General features: G+C 42.0%; 1 protein-coding gene across 6 annotated transcripts; it reads right to left on the bottom strand.

Annotated features, from left to right (window-relative positions):
• Positions 1 to 1945: 1945 nt before the first annotated feature.
• EXD1 (exonuclease 3'-5' domain containing 1) lies at positions 1946 to 26624 on the bottom strand. 6 transcript variants are annotated; one of them, XM_069784436.1, is made up of 11 exons: positions 26369 to 26624; positions 25772 to 25840; positions 24704 to 24755; positions 23054 to 23181; positions 21149 to 21216; positions 19798 to 19884; positions 18586 to 18690; positions 18380 to 18460; positions 14126 to 14281; positions 11120 to 11311; positions 1946 to 3922 (listed from the first exon to the last, which is right to left on the bottom strand). In XM_069784436.1, exons 1-11 carry the CDS (start codon positions 26610 to 26612, stop codon positions 3590 to 3592), a joined length of 1515 nt encoding a protein of 504 aa, XP_069640537.1. In that variant the 5' UTR covers positions 26613 to 26624; the 3' UTR covers positions 1946 to 3589. The 6 variants fall into 6 exon arrangements, with proteins under 6 accessions (XP_069640537.1, XP_069640539.1, XP_069640540.1 ...); XM_069784438.1 differs by having other exon boundaries at positions 14138 to 14281; XM_069784439.1 differs by lacking the exon at positions 25772 to 25840.
• Positions 26625 to 26690: the final 66 nt, after the last annotated feature.

The raw sequence follows: 26690 nt of genomic DNA, 5'->3' as shown, positions 1-26690 counted from the left end.
GGCGCTCTCGACTCCTGCCTCGCCAAGATGGCGCCCGCGCTGCTGCTGAGGAGGTAGGCGGCGGCTGCGGGCGCTGGGACGGCGGCGGCGGCCACTTTCGCTCACTGAGAGGAGAGGAGCAGGGACACGGGGAGCCATGGCGGGGGGGAGGAGAGGCGCCATGGCCAGGCCTGAACAATCGAGCCCCGCATACCTCCCCGCCGCCCCGGCCCGGCGCCTCGGCCCCGCCGCCCCGCTCGCGTCGCCGCGGCCTCCTCGCGGCCCCCCGCCCCCGCGCCGCGGGCGCCGTCCCCACGCGCGGCCCGCGGGGCGCCCGCTCCCATCGATGCGTTCCCGCGGCCGATTGGTAGAGTCTGGCGGTGACGGAAATTGCCGAAGGGACTCGGCCGAGGCGGCCGGCTAAGCCGGCGAGTCTCGCGTGAGGCGGGGTGGGCTCTCGCGATGCCGGCGCGGGGAGGCGGAGGCGTGGCGGAAGTGACGCCCTCTCGCCCTTGAACCGCCGGAAGGGCGGCGGGGCGCTCGGCCTGGGGCCGCGCTCACAGACCTCCCCCCCCCCCCCCCCCCCCCCCCCCAGTCCTCCGCCACCCCGGGGCCGCGGGCCGGCCGGGCCCCTCTCTGCCTTCCCGGGGGGCGAGCGGGCGGGCAGCGAGGCTTCCCCTCCCTCCAAAGCAGGCAGAAGGCGGCCTGTGCCCGGCCCGGCCTCCCCCGCGGGGAGCTGGAAGCGGGGCACCGTCACGCTTAACAGCAAGGCGGGCGGAAAGGGGGGAAGTGGTGGAGCGACGGGCTTTTTTTTTTTCTTTTCTTTTATTTTACCGCGTTCCCTTCGTCGCTTGTGAAGAATCGCATCGCAGGAGCTGAGGGCAAAACGGGCCTGGAAGTTAACTGCGGGGACACGTCGCAGTGTCGACACGGCTGTTGAGAACCCGTTAAGTTGTGTATTTACAGTAAATCCTTAAACGAGTGATTAATCCAGATCACTTACGGCCTGGAGATTTGTACTTCATGACTAAGCTCTGTGTCATCCTAGCACGCAGTAGGTACCACAAGGACTAGGAAATAAAAATAAGACCGTTGCTACCGCCCCGGTAGAACTTCACTACAGAGTTGCCCCGAGTAGTTACAGTACTTACTTCCCTAACTACAACCAGCACTTAACGTCATTTAAGAAGTTTACATGATTTTGTCGCTACCAAGCTTGGAAAACTGGACTGCTAGCACCCAGCAGCATGATGCAGATCACTTAAAGAAAAAATTATCTTTTTTCTCCTTTAAGAAAATTGTCGTTTTCAATCTTGTGCATCAATGACTGATGACTCCATTCCAATCTGTTTCTTTTTTTTATGCTGTTCCCAAAAGAGAACAGGGGAAAGCTGCAGCCATGCTTACCCAGGAAGGTTTTGCAACTTAATGTAGTGGCACGGATGCAGTTACTGTCAAGTCCCCGTCTGAAAATCCTCACTCCATTACGGTACAGTTCCAGCCAGAGATTTACCTCTCAGAAGAGGCTGAGAATGCAGCTCAGCCTCTTAATGAGAAGGGTGCCTTTAGCAATTAGTTTGTATCCTGCACAGAGACACTCAACTGCTCTTCTACGTCCCAGACTTGAAGACTTCACATCCTACCTCCTCTTCCTCACCTCCTTCCTTTACTTGATATAAGGTCATTTTCTCTCTCCCTGTCCTAATAGGACTGGACGGATCCAGATTATTTCAGTTGTGGAAATATAATGTAAGTGCTCTTGAGCCATCTCTGGCTTAGAAGAGCCTGCACGTTCCACACCGTACGTCACTGATGTGTGATAACACATCACTGCTTGGAAGAATCTTGCTCCGGATGAATGATGTGAGTTCCAGTGCTGGAGAGGGGCTCAGTCCACTGCCAGCATCTCCTAGCAGACCAAATGAAACACGGACTCAATTTCCAAATAAAAAGTTGTACGACAAACTTGTTTCAAGCCTGCTTTATTTTTCTAAAGTGAACTGAGACAAAGGAACTATTCAGTTTGATTACAGAATACTGTTAAGGGTTTTAAAAAAAATATGTGCAAAATGTACTGACAAAGAGCAAGCCTTGGAAGTTTTTCTGCTGATTTTTCTGCCACTCCCAGAACAAGCAAGTCCTATCTATAGTTTCAAAGAAGAGACCTATTTAAATACTGCTGGTCTAGTACTCTTCATAGAGAGAAAAAAACACACACCAAAATACATTTCCCCGAATGATATTTAAAAGAAATGCACAAGGATGCATCATAAGCATCTAGTCACACCAATTTACATCCAAAGAAAAATGGCTCAAACAGGTATGTACTCACATGCAGACGTCATGTCCCTTGCAACCTGACATCGTTACTCTTAACATTTGCAGCCCGATGCCCAGATTGTTCTTAGGCTGCAGTCTGGTTGGGACAGTGACCGTTACCTCTTCCATTCTTCCCTATTTCATGTTGTTCATCAGCGTTCACTGATCCTCATAACCACAACCCTGAGAACAAAACCTTCCTTATGCTTAAGGTGCTCCCCACCCTGTCTGAAGCATTTGAATAGCAAAACATGCAATATTTTTTATGTATTTCAAAACCAAAGAATTTTCAACAGTCGTGTGCTTGCAAGTCAAATATAGCCATAGGCCAAAAAAATGTTGCAAGACTCAGGTATGTCCTACGTTAATTTTGTCATGTGGTAGAGTAGCACTATCAGTTGGAGGGGCTTTACTTTCAGTGAACACCAGCCACAGCAAGTATACTGGAAATAAACTGGTTTTGCCTTTATATCTTATTTTGCTGGGGGGGGGGGGGGGGGGGGCAGGGGGCAGGGAGAGAATGCTATACATCTTTTAAACTAATTTAACTGTTTTTTCCTCCCCTTTATACACACTTGTCTATATGCACACCACATTAGTGTTACAGCCTTATCTACACGAGTTTGAAACAGCAGTGCTGACAAACAATGGTGGTGTGCAACTTTCATCAGGAAGCTTCTTTTCTCAGTTAGCCTAAAATAACTCTGACTTGGCAGAAAAGCCCTTTTAATCTGTACACCTCTCTGCTGTTTTTGCCAGCGCAGCGATTCATTAGGGTGTGATCTTTTTCACTCTCCTATGAAAGACTGTTGTATAGCTATGCCAAGAGACTTATCCATATATAAACCAAGCCCACATGGGTTGACCAAAAGGTTTTTAAGTTTTTCCAAGCAAACCCTTTCTAATCTCAATGAAAAGGCATCTTATAAGCTCCCCTGTTTACATATCTGGATTGAATGAGAGTTTTACATACCTGCAACAGGTAACAAAAGAACCAATACAGTTTAAGACACTGGTCTGGTAACAACGCACGAAAAACAAAAGTCACTGTTCTGAAATCAAAAATAGCTCTTGAAAAAAAATGGATCTCAAACATAGATCTCGAGAAGAACAGTCAGACAAAGAAGGAATTTCCTTCAAAAGAAAGCCCATCATTCTCTCCATTCAGCAATGGGTTTACCTGTCATTGTAAAGAAAGGAGCTTTTGTTTGACACTTCTGCATGGGGAATAGCCCCTTTTTTCATTTGCATGTCTTCAAATACCCAGTCTAAGCTCATCAAGTCACCTGTATCAGAAATTAGATTCGTGCAGACAGCTTGAGGTCAGTTTAAGGTTCTTCCACAGATTTACCACTTCATTTTGATTTTCAAGCTTTTCTTGACAAAGTACATCCTGATTGTAGAAGGATGTAATTTGAGACACAGCTTTATTTGTGGGAAAGCGATCCCCATCATCTCTGTAGTTGCCATCCTTCTGTGGATCGTTTCCCTCTTTTAATTCCATGGCTGGTCTGATCAAAAGACCATCCTCATTCATTATGTAGTCTTTTATTGCTTTCTCCCTTCGTAGCTTCTGGATGTCTGCCAGCTGACGCAGGTCCTCTGGCAGCTCCATGCAAATGGGCTGATAAGGAAAAAAGAAAAGAAACAGAAAAGAAATCAGATCAATACATATGCATATGCATGCTCTACTTTTGTTAGTACCAGGTAAGAGCTCCCTCTGTAATTAGCCAACGGAACAGAACAATCGTCTCTCATTAGTTCTGTGGAATGTATCGACTACCTGCTTACACAAACAATACTTCAGCGGAAAAAAGTCCCCCCATGCTCCTTCTTTTAAAGGCAACCCAAAGGGAAAAATATTAGACTTGCATTTATTGTTTACTCCTTTATTATGAAGATCTTCAAGATGTAATACTTCACATACGGGTTTTAGATGTCTCCTGAGAAACCTTTTGCACTATGAAGTTGTTGTAAACCCCCTAAAGAGGCATAACCAGTTCACGTTTGCTTGTAGGAGCTGCTGCAAAGGCAGCTTTCCCAGCTTTTCATTTAAAACCATGGTATTCTATCCTACGGTAAAGAAAAACCTTATGTAGAAAAAGCCAACATAGTTAACAAATCAATGAAACAGCTGCTTAGGAAGTACGGGAAAGGAGATACACTCCTTGATTTGGTCCTGAGAACTGCATGGGACATTGTTGAAAATACTACATTCAAGGATCTGCTTCTTAACGAGGACTGCAATGCTCACCATCTTTCTAGGAACAACAAAAAAATCCATAGTTGCGTTCAGCTGTAGAAAGGGGAATTGCACAAATAAGGAAGCTTGATAAAAAGTAGTAAGAGGCAGACAAGCAAATTTAGTCCTAGCAGGTAGCATGGACACAACTTCAAGACAACATACAAGCAGTATAGAGTAAACATTACCTAACAGCAAAAGATCACAGAAAGAGTGAAAGGAAATTGGCAGGACTACAGGTTAGGGGAGTGGAGACAATGAAGTAAGCATCCTTCAGGAAAGCAAAGCCACATCTAAGTGAAGAAAACAGTAAGGATGAAGTTACAGAAAAAACGAAGGGCAGGCCAGAATAATTTTATTAATATTTAACAAAAATATAACAGAACTATTAAAAAATTTTCTGTAAACATCAGAGGAGCACAAAATGTCAACCATGCTGCAGGGCTAAGTGATGATCAGAATATAGAAGCGGCATGGTAAAACCCACATTTTTTTCTCTTCTACATTCAGAATGAAAAAAAGTGCAGATTCCCGTATCAAAAACATTCATTATGTACCCAGAATCTGTTTCAGGTTGTCCCATAAATACTTAATACCAATACTTGAAATACAAACAGCAAGGTGGATTTCACCCCAAATTCCTGAACAGTGGAAAATGAAAAAGCTGAACTAGCAACTATAGTATCTTGCTTAAAACCTGCCTTGACACCCAGGGATTGGAAGATGGTAAACGTTTACAGGTTCCAGGTAAGATACAGGAGGCAACATGCTGGCAAGTCAGATGTCTGTGTGAGCATACCAGTAGAAACACTACGAACAGAATGAGTGGATATACAGATGTGATGCACTGGAAAAGAGTTACCAGAGCATTTGTAAAGGGAAGCCATGCCTCACAAACCTATGTCTAGAAGTTTGCACAGATCCAGAGGAAGGCTAAATAATTCAGACAGGATTAAAGAAAAAAAGCAGAGCAAGCACTTACTTGAAACACCCCACCTTCAGTTCTGTTTAACCAGAAGAATGTACATCCAGCTTCCTGACTGCTACAGTATCCTACAGTGACAGGTAATCCACACCCTAAACCATTTAAAGCTAAGTTGCATGAAAATTCAGGCTATATGTTCATAAAGATTAATATGCATTGCGTGTAGTCCCAACTCACCTGCCAATTAGGAAAACTTCTGGTTTGGGCATGCAATTATATTTAGACAGAGAACAGAGCTTCTGCCATCACGTGTCATGAATGTGTTATCTGGTATTATATACTGCACTGCACCCTACCTACTGCAGCTTTACCTTAAGTGAATAGGGAAATCAACTCTGCTGCACAGGGATGTGCAACTCCCCTATGGTACCAGAGCTCTCCTTGTGAACTGTCACCACTTAAAGAAGAAAACACTGCACTTCTAGGAGAACATTTGTTTCTTTACAGTGATGGGTTCCCAGGCTGCATTGCTTCTTTGAATTTTAAGTCCTAAACATCAGAATGCAGCTGCATTTCCAAGTACCTAACAACACACTATATGAATCTACAAGGAGAGTTAGAGATTTAGCACATAGAGCAACTTTACTAGCTCTTTTCTAGTGACAGACCAGGCATAGAAACCCATTTTACTTGATGTCTGCATCCACAAGAACAATTACTCCTGGTAGACAGTTATTGCTGAAAAAGCAGGAAACTGCAGAGACCTTCAGGGTGGGAAGTTTGCGTTGAGTTCTCCCCCTCAGCGGTAAGGAAGATTATCAATTTGAGAAGATGCTGAAGATGGAAGTTGAGGGTTTTGATAATGAAGTGCTGGGGATCAGAGGTTACTGTTTTGCATCTGGTTTGTGTGTAAAAAGTCAGTTGCTTAAGAGGGAGTGTCCACTCCCTCCTAAGGGAGTAGTTGAGAAGACTCAACTACTACTTGCAGGTGATGACACAAGAAACCACAGAAAGTGTCAACATACATTTCCCAAACTGTCAGGATCAATGAGATGCCTTTCCTTTTATTTCCTTTTTTTTTTTCTTCTTTTTTTTCTCCATTTTCTTCTTCATTCTCTTCTCCCAGTACTACATCAACAAGGGTATTGCATTATCATTTTTGGCTGCTGTGGATCACTGGCAATACTTTACTGTTGCTAGCAACTGCTAGGATGCATGACACCCATCTTTTCTGCAACTCTTTCCTGAAGGAAGCTCTAATCCATGAAGTTGCATCCTGCCACCTTGACAGCATGTCTCCCACCTGGCATACCGGCTCATGGGCCAGCTCCTCAGTACATCTTCTGTTAACCTGCAAAACAACTATCAAATGACAAAAGAGTGTGTTTGGCTCTCCAGAAGCAAGGTTGAAGTCTTGCTGGAAGGGCTGCCCACTGGCTGACCATAAGGACTCTGTTTCTTTGCTATTTCCAGCAAAACATCTGAAAGATCAAGGGGAAGAAAAGATGGCTGAAACCTCAGGTGAAACCAGGACTACCGCCAGTGACTGCTGCAATTGCTCACGAGAATTATGACATCCAAGTCAAAGACTCAAACGCACTATTTGCATGAAATACATATATGCTACTTGCTCTGCTCTTACTAGTTTATTGCCTTCACAGCAATAAACTGTCATTAATCTCCATTTCTACCCGCTTATCCATGGCCTCTGTTCCCATCACATTATTTATGAAAACTTGTCTTAAGTAAAGGGAAAGTACAAGCTTCTGTCAAAATAAGCTGGAACAAAACAAAACCCCCATCGGTTATGCATGTTCAAGAAACAAGGCAAAATTAGACACAGGTACATGCAATTATACATGTCTGAAATCAAGCACTCCTGAATACGTTGAAGGCCGCAAGGATGATCTGACCCTTGTAGGAGCTGTGCATTTAGCCAGAAAGTGATTCTTGTATTCTGCCACTAATGGGGGCCTGTTAGAGCATGCAGAAACTTCTCACTGAGGAACAAGGGATGCATGTGGAAAACTGACTGCAGAGACCAGGCATACAGAGCCCAAGGAAGGATAGTGACAATTACATTCATCAGTCTTATTCACACTTGTTTTTCCTCAACTGTCAGTGGAGGCAGTGATTCATAAGGGCAAGTGAACAGGCTTGGCTTTTAATCCATGATTATGCATATTCACTTTTCCTTGCTGCTGTTTCCAAGAGGAGAAAAAACAGGGTCTGGTCCAGATCTGCTCCTAGAGGCTGAACCCCCTGATTCAATAAGAGAAGGAGAGAGTAGGTAACTGCCCCAATAGTCATTATTCAACATTATTGGTCATTACTCAGCATTATTCAATTCACAGGCAACCTCAGACTGGAAAGCCAAAGCATTTTTTTCACCAAGTATATCCCGATACTGTTATTACACACAAAAGCTGTTGGCATTACGAACTTCTGGATATGGCAGTGACCCAGGAAAGATGAGGAGGGTGCTACCCATGCTAGTCCAAGCTCAAGTTCAATGTTGTAAACCCTGATCCAGGAGCTGAGATTCAACGTGTGACAGGTGGAGATTGGAAAGAATGTGGCTACGTATTCCATTCATCTTCAGTACTTCATTTTTAATGAAGTCTCACGATTGAAACTGTGTCTGTATACTTGTTTTGCAAGTATAGCTTACATGGGAGTGTCATAAGTTTGGGGGAATGGGAGAAGGAAAAAAAAAAAATTCTTCTGTGTGACATGATGTCACTCAGTAAGATCAGAAGGAACAAGAGCAGGCCAGGGAAGCATGGCTCTGTTCATTGCTCTAGTCAGGTACGACATACTCAAACACCTTTGTAGCCCAGAGACACAACAGAAGGCATTTCTACATAACTAACTTTCCCTTTGTCAAAAGGCTGAAGACCTGGTGGTTCTGTTCACAGAGCACAATCCAAGAACTAAAACAGGACAGAGAAGGGCCTAGAAGAGGCTTCCTTACCTGGAGTGATGGAAGTTAGTTTCCAGATCAGATCATCTTCTCCAAGTGCCTATAAATCAAAGAGGCCATGGTAACTTGGAGACTCTCTTGCCTAGTGGCTTTCACTCCCACAACTTTCAGGTAAAGTCTTGATGTACCACAGATGGTTCCTGCTCACTCAGGAATTATGTCCACCTTCCAATTTAGAAGCTGAAGTAGTGCAAGATATCTTTATGTCCCTGGAGCATTTATTGCCTTTGGCTTTGCTGCAGTCCTGCTTCAGCAACAGAGGCCTCTCTTCCAGTTCTCCAGCATGGAGAGAGCATAGTAGGTAACATATTTCAGATTTCCAAAATGTTTCCCTAGCATGGGTATTTACTTCAGAATCCAAGGAGATCATTACTTCTGCTGAAGTAGTGTTGGAACTGCACCAGATCATGCGTGGAGAACGCAGTCATCAAGCATAGGGACTACAGTGTTGCTGTTGTCGGAGACCAGCTCCAAGGTGAAGTCAAGTTCATTGTACCAGACTGCTGTTCAACAAGGGTCCAAAGTGGAGCATGAGTGTAAATTGTAACTGGTCAGTGTAAAAAGTAAAATAGTCCAATAAAAGCATTTTCCAGGTAAGTTTCAACTGTAGCTCCACAAAGTGCACAGATGGCATAACACAGACCTTAATGATGGATAAGCTTTACTTCTAAGTATCTATGAAAAGGCACTAGAATAAATGTGGGGGGGGGTGGGGAGGGTGTAGGTGTCTTGACTATTACTTCATTCTGAGAATCAGATTTGAATAAAGGCTTTTTGATTCAGGGAATTAATACAGACTCAGCCAGAAAACCTAGAAGTTGCATTAAGACAACTTTTTTTTCTTCTTTTTCTTTTTTTTTTCCCCTTAAAACAGATTTAGCTGAACTCATCAACTTGCAAAGGATTCCCTTAATGTTAACTTTGTTTACTTACTCAGTGAAGAAACTGAATTAACAGACCAGATTTAACTAAACCAAACTCCGTATTTGGAGTTTAAATATGTATTGCAAGCAGATTTTAACTAAAGTAGAAGCAACTTTCATTTGTGTTTCTTCTTGCAAGATGTAGAAACAACAGAAAATGATTAACAGTGAAATGATGGTGAAAATGGCTACTTTTACTAGCCATAGGACAAGATTTCTAAAGCAACTGCAGGAAGTATGATTATCAGATGTGATATTAAATAAATCTTCAAAATGCCATTTGAAATGCTCAGGATCAGGTTAAGTCCTTTGCTAATCTTATGGAATAAATGGATTTACAAAAGGATTGGCTTCAGCAACCTGAGTACCACTTTAAAAAAATTCTACAAACAAATAGCCCAACGCAAAACAGCATTTATACTCTTTTCACTTTAACAGACTGTTCTTTTCCCTTGTGTAATGCCTACTTTTGCATGCATTTCACATTGGAAATTCAGATGTCAAGCTCATTTTTTTCCGTGAACTATGAACAACCTTCTTTTTTTGGCAGCTCTCCTCTAAAAAGAAAAGGTTTTCAGATATGACCTCTTCTCTTCCATCTGTGAAGCAACTATGACCTCTTGTGGTTATCTAAACTAATCTCCTCCTAAATCCTCAATAATGGGATTTACTGCTCTGAGCTCTTAAGTAATTCCCAAAGGATTCAAGTGTGCACTTGATTGCTTTGTTAAACCAGGGCAAAGAAAAAGACAATTTCTCCCAATAAGATAGACCTGCATTCTCTTTTCCTAATAAATATTTCAAGACATTTACAACTGCAAAAATGAGGCGGTAACAGGATTTAATCATGTTAGTTCAGGAATGGAGATGTCTAACTATTCATTTTTCACCCAAATTTAATACCTGCAACATCTTACATTGAGAAGATAGGAAAAGACCACACCAATACCACTGCTTGTTTGGTTTGCATGGACCTCTTGTTTCCTTAACCAAAAATCTCATTCCCCCCACCCCCTACCCCCGCTTTAAAAATTAACAAGCAATTACAGAAGTGTCCACCATACAAGAGCCACTCCAAGGTATCTGGGCATGCAATACTACTGGTTCTATGTAACCAAATGTAACCAAAGAGGAACAGTGTTACTTGACCTATTTTTTTTTTTTTTTAAGATAACACAGGTGAGAATAAATTAGGATGACAAGAGAACTCAGAGATGCTTTTACAGAAATAAAAATCTTTGGCCAGCAAGCAACAACATTACTCAGAAACAGCCAGTATATGCAAAATAGCAGTAAAGATGACAGAATAGGGGAAAAATAGAACAAGATTTAGGGACTAAATGCTCTTACCCAAACAAAGCAACTCTGGCAGCTCCAGGTACCAACACTCCACAACTGCCTGTCCCTCTTCATGCCCTTGCACATACACAGCCTCTAGTGAGCCCAGAGGTTCTCAGTCTCAGATGAGAGTGAACAGATGGCACATGTGCCTGTGCCTTAACACCTGCAGCTCATCATCCACAATACTAACTTGAGGTGGATCTGTGCTAATACACTGACATGAAATGCAGCCAGGTAGATGAAGACACCATCACTTCTGCTGCTGCACACAGAACACAAAGTATGTGGCATAAAGTAGGGTGTACAGTTGCAGAAAAGGAAGCTGCTATAGCTAAGTCCTCCGGAGTTTATCCATTAGAGCCCTAGATCAAATCACTAACCACAGAAACAAGCAAAGATATTCCTACCTTTGTGCTCCCAAGGTGATCTCCAGACCCAGTCCGATAAGCATTTAAATAACCACATACTACAGTTGTTAGGTCAGACATCAAGTTATCCATTAGAGATGAGTGGAGCAGCAGAAGGTACATAGCCTTCAGAGCAAGTGCTTTAAGCAGAGGAGCTGGAAAAGGTCTCAAGAACCATATGTCAGGATTCTCCTGTGTATCCCAATGCAAATAAAAACAGTTATTTAAGTAGCAAAAATGATAACAAGCTTTTTATCACATTCTTCTGCAGTTTACAACCTATCTCCCAATGCTGATCTCTATTTTCAGTGCTACTGAATGCTTGCAGCTTCTAAGGCCATCTGTGTACAAGCCTGTGGATGTTAGAGAAGAGTGAATTTGGGAGGAGGGATTGCTTCTTCAAAAAAAACCCAAACAAAACAAAAACCAACACACACCTATTCCAGCATTTAATGCTAGGTTCTCTCTCACCCATCTCTGAAACTAGGTTGGATTCCTAAGAGCTGAGCTGAAAGATCTAAAGGGAAAAAAACCCCTCCCATCAAGGGAGGTGGGGAAGCAGCTGGGGATAGTAACATCTTCAGCCGTCACAACTGGAACCAGAAGAAGATGAAAATAAGCCCCAGTTAAGCTGCATGACCACAATATCCTGAGCAAAACTGTCACTATAGAGTGGCTTACACTGGTATACTTACTACCTACATATTATACAGTCATTTTCCACTTTTAGTCTTCAGACCAATAGGAGGATTTGGTCTGGTAAACAAGGAAGGCATGTTGTCATTTGGCTTAGATTTACCATACAGAATTCTCTAAATTGAAATTTTGAGAGACACTATTAGAATTCCAAAACTTGTATAAAAATAAAGCTGTATTCAAATTAGAGGTTTCACTGAGTAGCTATTATAGCAATATCAAATAACATTTAATCCACGTTTTCAAGAAAGACTTTAAGTCTATGAACAGGCAGTAAAAAAAACATTCAGATTTACTCAGGAAGTTACAAGACCAGTATGAAGGAAGAAAAAATGCTCTGGCAGGAAAGAGATTGTTCCTATCCAGTCAAGAAATCCTGCCTATATAGTCAGGTCTCATTAGGTATCTAGTTCCCATATTTAATAGCTTCTTTGGAAGTCTCCCCCCCTAAAAAAAACCAGCAAGGTCAGGTAATTAAAAACCCAGCAAAATGATGCCACAACTGGCACTAGCATATTTATATACTATTTGTTTAACTATTTTGATACCCTTCTATGATAAAGTCACTCGCCTAGTGGATGAAGGGAAGGCAGTGGGTGTAGTTTTTCTGGATTTTAGTAAGGCTTTTGATACTGTCCCTCACAGCATCTTTCTGGACAAGTGGTCCAACTGTGTGATGAACGGGTTCACGGTGTGCTGGGTGAACAACTGGCTGAAAGGCAGAGCTCAAAGTGCTGTAGTGAATGGGACTACACCTGGCTGGTGACCGGTCACCAGTGGTGTTCCTCAGGGTTCAATTCTAGGGCCAGTTCTGTTCAATATATTTATCAGCGCTCTGGATGCAGGAGTTCAATGCACCATTAGCAAGTTTGCTGATGATGCCAAACTAGGAGGTGCTATTGACTCTCTTGAGAGACAAGAAGCCTTGCAGAGGGATCTAGATAGATTGGACCATTGAGCTATGATTAATGGGATGAAATTTAACAAGTTGAAACACTGGATTCTGCACCTAGGATGGAGGAACACCGAGCACAAATATAAATTAGGAGAGGAATGGCTAGACAGCAGCCCTGCAGAAAGGGATCTGGGTGTGCTGGTTGACAGCAGGCTCAACAGGAGTGAGCAGTGTGCCCCGGCAGCCCAGAGGGCAAACCCCATCCTGGGATGCATCAAACATGGCATAACCAGCTGGTCAAAAGAGGTGATTATCCTGCTGTATTCAGTGTTGGTGCAGCCTCACCTTGAGTACTGTGTGCAGTTCTGGGCCCCACAACTTAAGAAGGATGTGAAGGACCTTGAATGCATCCAGAGGAGGGCAATAAAGCTGGTGAAAGGGCTGGAAGGCATGTCTTATGAGGAGCGGCTGAGGACTTTAGGTTTGTCTAGTTTGGAGGAAAGGAGGCTGAGGGGCAACCTTATTGCTCTTTACAGCTTCCTGAGGACGCGAAGTGGAGAGGGAGGTGCTGATCTCTTCTCCCTGGTATCCAGTGACAGGACATGTGGGAATGGTTCAAAGCTGCACCAGGGGAGGTTTAGACTGGACATTAGGAAGCATTTCTCTACTGAGAGGGCGGTCAAACACTGGAACAGGCTTCCTAGAGAGGTGGTCAATGCCCCAAGCCTGTCAGTGTTTAAGGGGCATTTGGACAATGCCCTTAATAACATGCTTTAACTTGGTCAGCCCTGAATTGGTCAGGCAGTTGGACTAGATGATCTTTGTAGGTCCCTTCCAACTGAAATAGTCTATTCTATTTATCAAGCTTACGTTCCCCAGATCTTAGGAGCTCCTGGCCTATTAATTTTTCCCTTGCTTGTCCCCATCTGAAAGATTAACAAAAGTAAGGACAATAGAGAATAATGATTTGGCAAATGCCGCTGAACTGCACAAGTGAGAAAAAAATCACTACTCTAATTTTTTCATTCTAATAGTGCTGGCAATAAAAGTTTCCTCTTTCCCTATTTGACTCAGGATTCATTTTAATGAACTTGTTCTGTTGGAACTAGGTTTCAGAATTAGTCAAATATATTAAGATATCCGGAACATTTTTTACCCGAGTTATATATATATCATCTATTGTACAAGCTTTGTGGTTCTTCAGAACCTCAATTTCAAATAAGCTATTAGGAAATACCAGCATAAGCACTGATGCCAACTAGAGCTTGCATCTGTCTCCCAAGTCAGTGTTACAAAATGTCCTTAACGACAGCAATTTGACCACTGTATAGTGCCATGCTCTTAAAAAAACTGACAGCAACATCTCAAGATGGGCAAAGCACAGCTCGCAATTGAATCTTTGGAAGGTGCCTCACTGAATCACTCACTGAAGCCATCTGCTGCCTGCACTTCATGATGGCGTCCCATTTGGAAGGTATCTTCAAGTGCTGCATCAAACACTCCTGTAACGTGCAGACACGATCCGGAAAGAAGCCACCTGTTGCCATGGAGAACTGCAGAGCATCAGCAACCTGTGATAGAAGGGATCAATATGCCGTGACCAGCGTTTGTTAACCCAAGGCAAAGAATGTGGAGGTTTGACAGTGGGGATGCATATTAGAAGTAAAGTATGCTGCAAACAAATTAATCCTCGTTTTGATTGCGTACAGTTGCAGAGCTAGTAATCTGACTCCTTAAAGCTGTTAAGTCACATAAAAGGTTAAATTAAGTTTTAATAATGACTTAAATAAGTTATATGTTGCATTAGTCTAAGGCTCCTTCTAGCCCAGTACTCTTGCCTCCAGACAGCAGGTGGTTAGGAGCAATATCAGAAGAGAGTAAACATACAGTGCTACTTCCCCAGGATACTTATGGTTTTGCCTTTTATCTAAAACCTGAAATAGTGATGCAATGTAAGGAAAACATGATGCAAGAATATATAAGTTGTCAAAAACCTTTTGCCTAAAACCTTATTTTGCCAGTAAGACTTGTCTTTGACAGCATACAGAGCCAGAAAGGAAGCAAACAACAGCCTCCAGCAGCAACTGCATGGCATGGTGTTTGCTTGTTTTTCATCCTGGTTTCATCCCTTTTACCCTTTTGCAGTAAGAGCAGGAACAGCCCTGAGTCTTGTCCCTAACCAGAGAACACAAAGATGAGTGGGACTATTGCAACAGGTGCAGAGAGAAGACAACAGAAAAGGGAAGCCTGGAAGAGAGTCCACTCACCAGGGCAATGGAGAGGAAAAAATAAAAAGCCTGCATCCACACTCAAAATCTGAGACTGAGCTATCTGTCATTACAACAACCTATCCTTCAGACTTCCTCTGCTACTCAAAAGCCCAGATTCCCACTCTGGTCCCCTGAAATCCCCACCGACCTCTCACAGCCCTTTTCTCGTTACTACTCTCTCCTAAGAAACCTTGAGCCAGCACTCAATACAAGCATCCACAATCCAACCAACAAAACCATGAGCTTACAGGCCAGCCCAGTTTTACTGCAAAGGTTACAGCTAAAGCCACTGTTTGTACTGTTCCACCATATACTGCCCATGTGCTACCTAGATCAGACCACATAGTAGTTGGCAGCACCAGCTCAGCCCCTGCAATAGTGACTGCAGACTGACCTCTTCTGGCCTCTTATAGTAAGGGTAAATTCCAAGACCAAACCCCCATTCCTAACTTGCCTATAAAGTCTTTGGGGGGAAAAAAAAATATCTCTTCCTGTCCAATAGCAAAGGCAAACAAGCTGGTATGATTTATTAGTAACTAAAACTGCCTCTAAGGCATCAGCTAAATAGTTAACTGCTACCTTCTCTGGGAGAGAAGCCATGTATTGGCTAAGCCTACCAGAAGAAAGTGCTAAGCCAATCCATTTACTGAATTTTCAAGGAATAAAAGATTGTATAAAGGTATTATGAAGAAAATGCAAAACATTAGAGCACCACAAGTAGAACAAGCCATCTTGGACTAAGGAGGGGAATGTCCAACCTCCTGCGCTCTGTGGTAGGACAAGGAATCTAGGACTGCCTATATTTCTGCTAAGATGACTATATTGGTACAGTTCGAAGAAGTCTACAACGACCAGCTGAAAACTGGCAGGAAATATACCTAGAGAAAGGAACTGCAACAATTCAAACTGATGAGTTCACTGAAGAGAAGAAAATGGAGAAGATCCAGGTAAAGCTAACCTTCACTGGATTATAAGTACAAATCACCAGGTGACAAGGAAGTTTCCATCACTTATTACTCAACAGTCTTTTGTATTGTACTTCTGACCACTAAAGCCTTCTCTGGCTTTTCTCTCTCAGTGGCCAAATGCAGATGAAGAGGAACCTCAGGAAAGACCTTCTCAAGCAATCAGTTACTTTTACTCAAAGTCAAAACAAAGATGATGTTCAAATCTATGGAAATATATTCCATTCTTCTAGATGGTTAGAGAGAGAGTTTCTAGTAAAAAAATTCAATGCTTTCCAAACAAGGAGAGAAAAGACTTAATATTTAAACAAAAATGAAAGCATCTTTGTGATCAATATTCATAAAAAGTCTAATCTGAATGAACAAGGTTATAGAATAAACTTGCCCACAATGAAAACAATTTTTTTAACTTTCACTGTGAAAAATCTTTGTCCAAAGTCATTGCATGCTAATGGCTTGGATTCAAGGGCAGAAAAACTACAGCATCCTAAAGAGTAGTGTATGTGAATTGATCTGTGGAATCAGACACCAGCTGTGACTTCTTCACTTGTACATTTTATGATTAAAACTTGCATGGACCTCTGTCTTATGGAAAGTCTCAAGCTGTCAAATTTTCTTTATTCTTTCAGCACATACCTCTAGGAAGAATTGTATTATTTCTTTTGGTAGTACACAGATACACAACCAACAACATTTTACAATAGGCAGGGATTTCAAAGTGTGAGAATGCTCTAGCCTCATGATGCAACATAGAAGTGTCCCAGAAGGCAATGTTAGGGATGTAAGCACTGACAACAGTCAGTTGCCTGCTCACTGTGCAGCTTTTTAGGCTGCTATAGCCCAACAGGGACACCCCTCTGCCGTCACCAAGGCAGTCAAATGTGAAATAGCAGTATCAGACTTCCACAAACATTATCACTGAAAGACTTCCAGGTGATGCTTAAGTACTATAAGAACATCAATGAGAAAGACATTGAAAATCAGAAACCTTTCACTGCCATCCTCTACATGTTGTGTTAATCATATTAAGTTAGTTATTGCAAGGAATAAACAGTTGCAGCAACTGGCCAAAACCTGGGATAAATAACACTTTTCAAATTATGCAGGTGGGATCCCATCTAAAGCAGAGTTCTTCATTCCATTGCTGTGTTTTTTAAGCAGTCTCACTTATGCACACAGCCTGTTCCAATTGTAGCAACACTGGGAAGCTGTCTCTAAGAAGTGCTTCACAAAAAGTATCTATGAGAGTTTGCTCAGAGGTATCTCCCAGTTATTTGCTCCAGCAGTACACAGTAGAAGACAAGACAGCTTAATTCCACAATATCAGGTACCCTGCAGGGTAGCCAAAACCAGACTACTTCACTAGCTTGCTTACATTAGAAGTAGGATTCAGGCCAATGAATCAGAGTAATTGAACCTAAGCCTAGAGATCTATCAGTGCAAGAAAAGCATGCGTGTCAGCTCATACCAAGACAACAGAACAATGAGCGCAACTCCATGTGCTTTAGACCTTAGGGTGGATAGTTCTCATTAGTTACTTCCACTGTAGTAGTTACATGTTCTAGACAGTACAGTTGGGAGCACTGGTGGGAATTTTCATCCCGACCTTTTTGTTGCAGTCAAGACTTAACACTGACTGATATTTGACCTGTAATGGAATGACATAATCTTTAGGGACAAAAGGCCAAACTAAGATAAGAAAGGGACCGAGAGAAACCTCTGCTGTATATAGCTTACTACATAGACCAGGGTTTGAAGAGTTACTATAGGCAGTCATATCTATGACATGAAAAGTCAGTATATATGCAAGGACAAGTCACACATAACTATGTGTAACATATCCATGTCCATTATGAAAGATCATAGCCATTATTTTATTTTCTTCTCTCTCAAAAGGCTCTAATTCTCCTCTTAGTCACACAACATTAACTACCACAACTATCAGGGCCAGCACTAGCTAAAACAGATTTTTGTGGTAACCTGGCCTGTTCTCTCACTTCCACCACTGCTTTTATTAGCAGGTGCTTCCCAGTGCAAGATACCTGTAGTGTGAATCTGTTTCTACACTTGTGAAAGGGGCAGAAAGTATAACAAAGAATATAAAGCACAAGCCAGCCTAGCTCCTGTTTAAGTCACAGTGGCCTCACGCTGCGCCAAGTTTAATCAAGTTAATGCATCTTTAAAAAAACACATTAAACTTGCTGCTAATATTAGACATTAACTACCTTCTAAAATAGGTCTACACAAGACTCTAAATAACACTATCAGCCTTGTCTGCTAGTTCTTTTTAGCTAGAACAAAACCACTACATTTACATGGTTCAACAACTGTCACATTCTAGCAATGTTAAACCTTCTCTTAGAGAATGCCCTGAACAAGGCTGAAGTTTCTCTTGTTGAAACATTTGTTCCCAACCAGAATATCTGAAGGGTACCTGTGTATCAAAGACATTGAAGAGAAGGACACCGTACTGGTGAAACAGGCAGTCTGAGATCCAGCGGCAGTCATGCATGACCTGAAGCAAGAAAGAATTGTCAGACAAATATGTGTCCAACTGCAACTTTTTTGGTGCAGATAGATCATTATATATGTATATGACCTCTGCGACCACAAATGTCCTCACACACCCTGTACCCTTACCTTCAAGATGTTTTCATCTTCCAGCACCATTCGTAATCCATTTTTGAAAGCTTGAGGTCCCAGAAGGAAGATATCAAATAGAAAAATATGGCTCTTTGTTGCCATCTACAACAAATTCAGTTGCAGTGAAAATGAGTGAGGGACAGAAGAACAAAGGATTGGAAAGTAGGAGAGAATGCACTGTTACCCACAAGCCATAAACTCCTATGTACAGGCTTAGGTTGGGCACAGCAGATTTAGTTTCCTTAACGAAAATTCATAAACAAGTCTTGTTTTTTCCAGAGATGCTCAGAGACTCTCACAATAATTAGAAAGAACGACCCAGTAGTCTACTACACTCAGTTAAATACAGCATTTTGAGACATAGCAAGAGCAAACCCTATGCACAGTACTTAAAATAAATTCCTACACCTATTATAGCGACATTTTTAAAGAACCACTTCCAACAAAATTCTTGTGCCCATGACATTCCTTTCATTGTCAAAGACCACTACCAAAGAAATAAAGGACATCATTTTCCATCCTAGCATTTCAAACAGGATATAAAATTTAGGTTTTGCCTGTGTTCAAATTCATAATGGTTTAACAAAAGCTGTTATTTGAAAGCAATTTAGCCATACCAAAGCAGACATTTTGTGGACACTTACTTCTGCATAAACGAGTTAAGTTTGAAGCATGAACTCCCACACAAGTTTTTGCTTTGGATAAACACACTCACTTTTAAACCTATCTAAAAATAAACTAAGACAATTTTATGCTAACATATTAAGCTATTCTCCTTTCTGTCCCTTCCTTTTCAGATGCTGATACTATGACAGCTAATGAAGACACTGTATCATCTTTAGATGGATTTTACTCCTTCAATTATATTGTCATTGTGATTAGGTCTTGCAGTTTTTCAATAAGTAACAGCTGTACTAGTGTAGTACCTCTATCTGTATACAAGTATATAAAGATGGCAAGCCAAATATGTTACATTGTTAGATACAAATGTATAAATTACATACAAGTTTAGTAATTATTATATTGCCTTATAATGACATAATTTCTTCCGTAACAGGTCTTTTACGAAGTACCTGATCTGTCTTGAAGAATATCATATCCCTTACCAAAACAGTAATGTGAGTAAGTCTTAAACACAGGCTAATCCCCAAATGTTTCTCAGTTATGCCTCTGTTTAGTGGCATATTTTGGGAAATACCTGCCTCTTACCTCAAGCCATGAGAGTTTTCCGTGACGACACAAATTAACACCGTCTCCTGCTACACTGACAACACACTGCTGTTTTAGGTGCAGCACCTAATGAAAAAAAAATAGGGATAAAATAAATAGTGTCAGAGAACGATAGGCAGAAGGACAAATAGTAAAACCGTGATTTTTCTGGTCATGATTCATATTTAAAAAGATAAATACAGATCAAAACCCACAATGAATCTCAGATATATAGTGATCCAAGAGAAACCGACACAGTATCAGTCCAGTTACAGACAGACAGCTGGAAATTCCACAACTAGAAACATCAATGATAGGTTTAGCAGAGATTATGGATAACTAAAGAATATAGACTCCCCTGATCTCCTCCCAAGAAATTGTCCTAAGTAGGTTATAGGAACTTCTTTAAGATCACATAAAGAAGGTGTTCCTTTCAGATGAAAAGGAGAACTCATTTTCTAAGGTATAAAAGAAAAACCTGTTACTCTCAAAGACACAAAAAGTTTTCAGACAATTAAGATAAAGCAACCTGTAATGCACATGTAACACAAGAGTAGAAGGCATAAACAGAAATAAAAAAGCCAGCTGCTTTTTCAAGCAACAGTTAGATTACTCTGTAAGCAGGGAAATCTCCTCCTGTGGGGGAAGAGCTTCTTCCTCTGTATGTGCAATAGATTTACCATAATAAGAGCCCAAATCCCAACAGATGTTACTGCAAGACAAAATGGCATGGAGAACCTACAGTATTGCTGGTCTAATTCAGGATCTAAAAAACGCTATTAAATTTAATAATAAATCTACCATTGGCTGCAAGTTCTGAAACAAAGCCTTTCTATCAAGTCTGCTTATGTTATTATATGTGATTTAAGAGAAGAAGGTCCAGGCATGTCTGAGTTCCAAAGACCTACAAAACAACATGATCAATTCCCTCTCCAAATGCCAACAAATCCTCATGTTGTTCCCTTCCTAAACAAAATAATTGTTCACTAAATAGTGATACTGGTCTTTCACCTCAGATACTGGTGATACAGAGTCTGAAAACAGCAACCAACACACACTGATACAGATTCACATCTACCCACTACAAACTCGCATATATTGCACTCTCTCCCTGCATATATGCACACTTCAAATATACTTTGATGCCACCAGACATACCATTTCTACTTGACTTAAAGAAGCCAGTTACTACCTATCACTCAAATTTCACTGCAGTCTGCAAAAGTGATTTCCAGTATAAGATGTCACGAAGCAGTGCTCACAATCCTGCCGCTTAACGGATCTACTGACAATTAGAATGAACAGGCTTAGAAGTCACATACACTGCATAAGAGCTTTCATTCGTACTTACTGCTGAGCCAAATTTCTGCTGAAAAGAATCAACAACTGTGTACTCCACATTCTCTTCTTCCTTCTCCTCTAAAAGAAAGACAGAAAAAAAAAAATCATTAGATGCTTCCTCTGCTTGAATGAACTTTTGTCATGGTTTAACTCCAGCTGGCAACTAAGCACCACACAGCCACTCACTCACTTCCCTCACAGTGGGATGGGGGAGAGAATCAGAAGGGTAAAAGTGAGAAAACTCGTGGGCTGACATAAAAGCAGCGTAATAGGTAAAGCAAAAGCTTTATGCACACACAAGCAAAGCAAAACAAGGAATTCATTCACCACTTCCCATTGGCAGGCAGGTGTTGAGCCATCTCCAGGAAAGCAGGGCTCCATCACACCTAACGGTTACTTGGGAAGACAAAACGCCATCACTCCGAACATCCCCTTGCCTTCCTTCTTCTTCCCTCAGCTTTATATGCTGAGCATGACGTCATATGGTCTGGAATATCCCTTTAGTCAGTTGGGGTCAGCTGTCCCAGCTGTGTCCCTTCCCAACTTCTTGTGCACCCCTAGCCTGCTTGCTGGTGGGGTGGGGTGAGAAGCAGAAAAGGCCTTGACACTGTGTAAGCACTGCTCAGCAGTAATGAAAGCATCCCTGTGTTATCTACACTGTTTTCACCATAAATCCAAAACATAGCCCCGGAGCAGCTACTGTGAAGAAAATTAACTCTATCCCAGTGAAAACCAGCACAACTTTGCACAAGGTATATATTTTAGTTGTATAATCACTCTACTTTTCTGGTTTAGCTGTTCGGTTCTTCCCCCTCTACTTCCTGAACATACCCAAACAGATTACTGAACTGTCTGACTGATTCAGATGTGTACAGTTTAGGGCATGACCCAAAATTCTGTTTTTTTCACAGAAAAACTGGCTGTTTAAAAGTGAGTTGCAAAATTACTTTTTGTCACTATGATGCATAAAGGAAACAAAAAAAAAAGCACCCTAATGCCCAGGCTTGTCCAGGGAAGGAAAAAGATTGTGACAAAACTAACAGACAGTGACACCACAGAACATGGACAGCTGACTGATCAAAGGGGCAAAGAGAATTTAAGCCAGATTTTAATATTTTTTAACACCTGCTTAACAACATCCAATGAACAGGTACAGAAGGGTTCTCTTAAAGATTCTCCCTTCTCTTTAGGTAAGATGTAAATGTTAATAATATGCATCCATGACAACACAAGGACAATCCTCTAAACTCTAAAATAGCAGTCAATTGAAAGATCATAAGAACAAATTTTTAAAGGGTCTCCCAGATCATATCAAGCCTTGCTCATTTGCTTCCCCACTAAGTAGGTAAACGCAGCTAACCTTCCTTTAGCCTATACAGCTCTTGCACTCTTGTCACAGCTCTATGAGAACAGAACGAGCTGATCACATTTTGGATCTGTACCTGCATATGTGTATAGAGCAAGAACTGCACAACCAAATCAATGCAAGCATGTGATAGGCAGCACAGAACCAAAGAGCAACAGTCTTATTGAGCTTTGAGTTATCTATCATGCCACATACATTTCAGGAACGATTATAAGATTAAAACAATTACCAGAGAGGAATGCTCACTGGCTGAAGCACTTCAGTTTCTCCAAAAGATCAGTTGTGCTGCTCAGCCACTTTTACAGTTGATGAGAGCTACAGGATAAACATTCTGGAAAGCAGATGAGTTTCCTTCTGATACTGTTAACATATCTGCAGGCAAAGAGCATATTTGCAGATAATGTGCTCTGTACCTATCTTTCTGTGACCATTGTTCCTTCAGAACACATCCTGTTTTGATACAGGCAAATCAAGAGATCATAGCCTCTCGGAAAGATGTTGTCTGACAAAGACAAACTAACTACATTGCTTGACTAATATCCACATTACCTGAGAGGGAGTATTTTAAGCTATTTGAGGCTCTGAGCTGGCTCTCTTGGGAAATGCAAGAAGTCCATGGGCCACAACCTGCTGGTCCTGTGTCCGCTTGTTTGTTCCCTTCAACAGCTGAAGTGCACCTGCATAAGCAAGGCAACCGTACACAGCACAGAAGTCAAAACATTACACATTCTACCAGCACGGACATTTTAATAAAGAAAATTATTTCATCCAATGCCATCTACCTGTGTCCAGACAATGAACTGCTGCATGTGAAGCAACTTCCTAATCCAATGTGCATGGTTCTTAAAGAAGATCTTGAAGCTACCCAACACAAAGCTTATTTTGCACAAAAGGACCTTTATTTCAGATAAAATTTCATACTTATTCTTAAAGTGAAAGGTGAAAGCAGAACCTGAACACATTTACTGCAAAGGTCAGCAACAGTTTCAAGGGAAGAAAGAGCTCAAAGTACAAAGAATGAAGTACCTGACCTGAGCCCAAGAACAGATATTTAAATTGCATGGTAAGCCTTTACACTGAATCAATAATATTTGATCCATTAGTTAGTTACTGTAATTAGAGGGTGATTTTACAAGTTCCCCAATACATAAACCAGTTATATCTACTGAAACTTTACTGTAATCAAACAGAAGTTATTAAATCATATAAAAGGACCAGAAAAAAAAAATAGAGTTAGTAAACATTCACCTGACTGAAAGATGTCACATATAAGATGCTTAATTTCTATGACAGGACAGTCTGTCAAGAATACTTCACTGGAAAATATGACTTACTAATATAAATTTCCTTATACTGACATAAGAACATCCCATTATGATTATAGAGCTCCAATCACGTGCATCTCTATTTCAATAGAATAAAACATAAAAACCCCTTTCTGATCAGCCTTGAGATGTAGCTGAAGAATCTTGTATCTAAAATTGTATTTAAAGGATTAACACAGGGATCTGCTACCGAGGTGAGCATACTCAAGTATGTGTTAACATAGGCTTACTCAACAGGGAGAAAGAAGACAAGACAGCAGCAAGCAAGAAGACTGCTGCTAATCACAATTTTATGTGTTTTTTAACTATATTTTATGGACTACTCGGTAGACAGCACTTCATTCTACTTAAGAGAAAGAATAAACTATTCAAATGTGGTCTTCTGACGAGACTCAAAGCAAAGCCATCTAGGAGCATGGGTCTGCACGAGTTTGAAACGTATTTTTTACCAGCTTCCCAAAGTCACATTTATGTATGTTTTGAGAGCATCTGTATAAACCTAACCTTCCCTGTGCAATTGTCCTGCAACTGTTCCACCACAGAAGAAATGCTCATAGAAATCCTCCCTGAAACCACAAGCCGATCAGAAAACAAACCAAGCAAATTCTTCTACCTAGGAACGCTAGTGGGAAGAAAAAAAAAAAAAAAGGCAAAAAGCAAGAGAGAGAAATTGTAAGCAATAGCTTGGAAGAACCTTTTACACGGTGAAAGTCTTCCACTCACTGCCTTGTTCACCCCCTTAGAGCAGAGAAATACAAACTTGGCACAGCTGAGTCTGAACATCAGTATTATACTAAATATAAGTGGTGGCTCCCTTAGCAAGCGCATCCCACCCCTTCTCCTACCGTGAAAGGAAGGAAACTTTTCAACGTACTCAGAGAGCATTGCTGTTCCCTTCCCTGAATCTGGTTCATCCAGCAATTCCACTGCAATAGAAAAACAATTTATACTCTAGTGCTGACAAGCAACTTTTTGACACTTGTTATCTCCCAAAAAAAGGAGATACTAACCAATCTTAACCACCGTAGGACACAGCCATACATATAAAAAAAGAAATTTAACTCAAAGTACAGTTTAAATAATTTTAAATTCACTCTGATGTACAAATCTATATAAAATAACTTACATTGGTAGCCTAGATAAGGTGTATTTCAGAACTCCAGCATTTAAACAAGACTAACGACTTAGCATCCCACCAAAACAAAAGTCAGTATTGAACTACAACTAATTACAGACTATTAAATATACAGTAAAGTAGGTATAAGGAAAAAGGTAGAATGGAGTCAGTTAATCACTTGATAAGTCTAAATAGCTGCCTTCTAGCTATTTCCTCCTCAGCACTTTGCTCCTTGTCCCCAAGCAAAGCAGATGCCAAGAGAAATGCACAGGACCTTTATACACTAGAAATGTTTTTCTTAAATAATCCCATATTCTTATCACTACTGAATCACAGAAAGTGGCTCAGATAAACAGACCATTTAATAGAGATGCTTTTGCCTGTGTGAGTAAAAGCAAAACCAAGTTAACTAGAACTTCAAGCAATTTAACTTCCCAGCAGACTGCATTAATGAAAGTCTTGCACGTATATGAACATACACAAATGAATGTAACTTGCCTTCAGGGGGCATGCTTATCTCAACTGATTACCTTTGGAGTGGTTACTTTCATTAGTGGTCTTATTGGACTTTATTCATTATTTAACTAATAAGCTTTCATGCAGTACAGCCACAAGACCCTCACAAAGTGGGGAATTATTATTATTTCATTGATAGATAATTGGGGAACAAAAGTTGTGTGATTTATACAAAATTCTAAATCCTACTGATTTTAGAAGATGTGCAACTGAAGAATTCAGCAGAGGGAGCAAAAAATAGGATTTAAAATGCTGAACTAAAAGTGGGCATGATCCCTGTGCCCCAAACTGCAGCAAGAAAAGCCTCACCATTGACTATTTCATGGCCAAAAAACATCTTTACTCCTGGAGTGCTTCTGCCAGTTTCCAAGTTCTTCACTGAAATGAGGGAGGGGAAGAAAATACAGACATATATCAAGCTCTAGTGTTTGGGGTAAAAGCTTATCATCTGCAGAACAAAGCAAGACCATAGGACCAGGCAGTACTAGTAACTAGGAAAAAAAATTAAAAAATCAGCCAATGGGTTATTTTAAGTGACAGCTCTTTTCCTCTACAGAAGAGGGTTTCCATAAGACGACCGTGCACCGAGTAGGACAGAACTCAGGGCTGCTACACCTACGCAGTCTCACAGCTGAGAGCACAGGCAGGTGCTCTAGCTCCTACTTTACGTTTTATTCGTCCCAGGGCCCGTTTTGCCCCCCGGAAAGCACCCGCGGGCACGCTCGGCGTGTCAGCCTTCCCACGCCAGCGGTGACGAAGCGTCCACCGCCGAGCCAGGCGCCCGTCCGCCAGCTCCCTTCCCTCAGCGACCGGGCTCACGGCGCCGGGCCGGCCCGCGCCCCTCCCGCTCCCCCTCACAAGCTGAGGCGGCGCGGCGCGGCCCTGCCCGCCGCCGCCGCCCCCGACCTGTCCGCAGGAGGAGGCTCCGGTCGGGGTTGACGTGCTGCAGCACCCCCTGGAAGACGCCACATTTTAAGGTGATTTTAACGGTCCTCCCCACAATGGCACCGAAGCGCTCGCTGCTGAGGGCCATACGGCTGCCCGGGGCGGCGGGAACGGGGCCCCCCCAGCGAGACACCTGCGGCACGCAGCAAGGGAGGGGCTGCGGCGGGACGCCGAGGCCCCGCCCACGCCCCGGGGGCGGGGCCATCGGAGCCCACACCCAATCACGGAAGGGAAACTTACCGAGGGCGGCAAGAGCCGCCCCGCCCGCTGGGAGCAGTAGGCC

This window comes from Haliaeetus albicilla, chromosome 5 (genome assembly GCF_947461875.1).
Source record: "Haliaeetus albicilla chromosome 5, bHalAlb1.1, whole genome shotgun sequence".
Classification (NCBI taxonomy): domain Eukaryota; kingdom Metazoa; phylum Chordata; class Aves; order Accipitriformes; family Accipitridae; genus Haliaeetus; species Haliaeetus albicilla.
The sequence above is the reverse complement of the archived record's forward strand: the minus strand, read 5'-3'. Positions and strand labels throughout refer to the sequence as shown.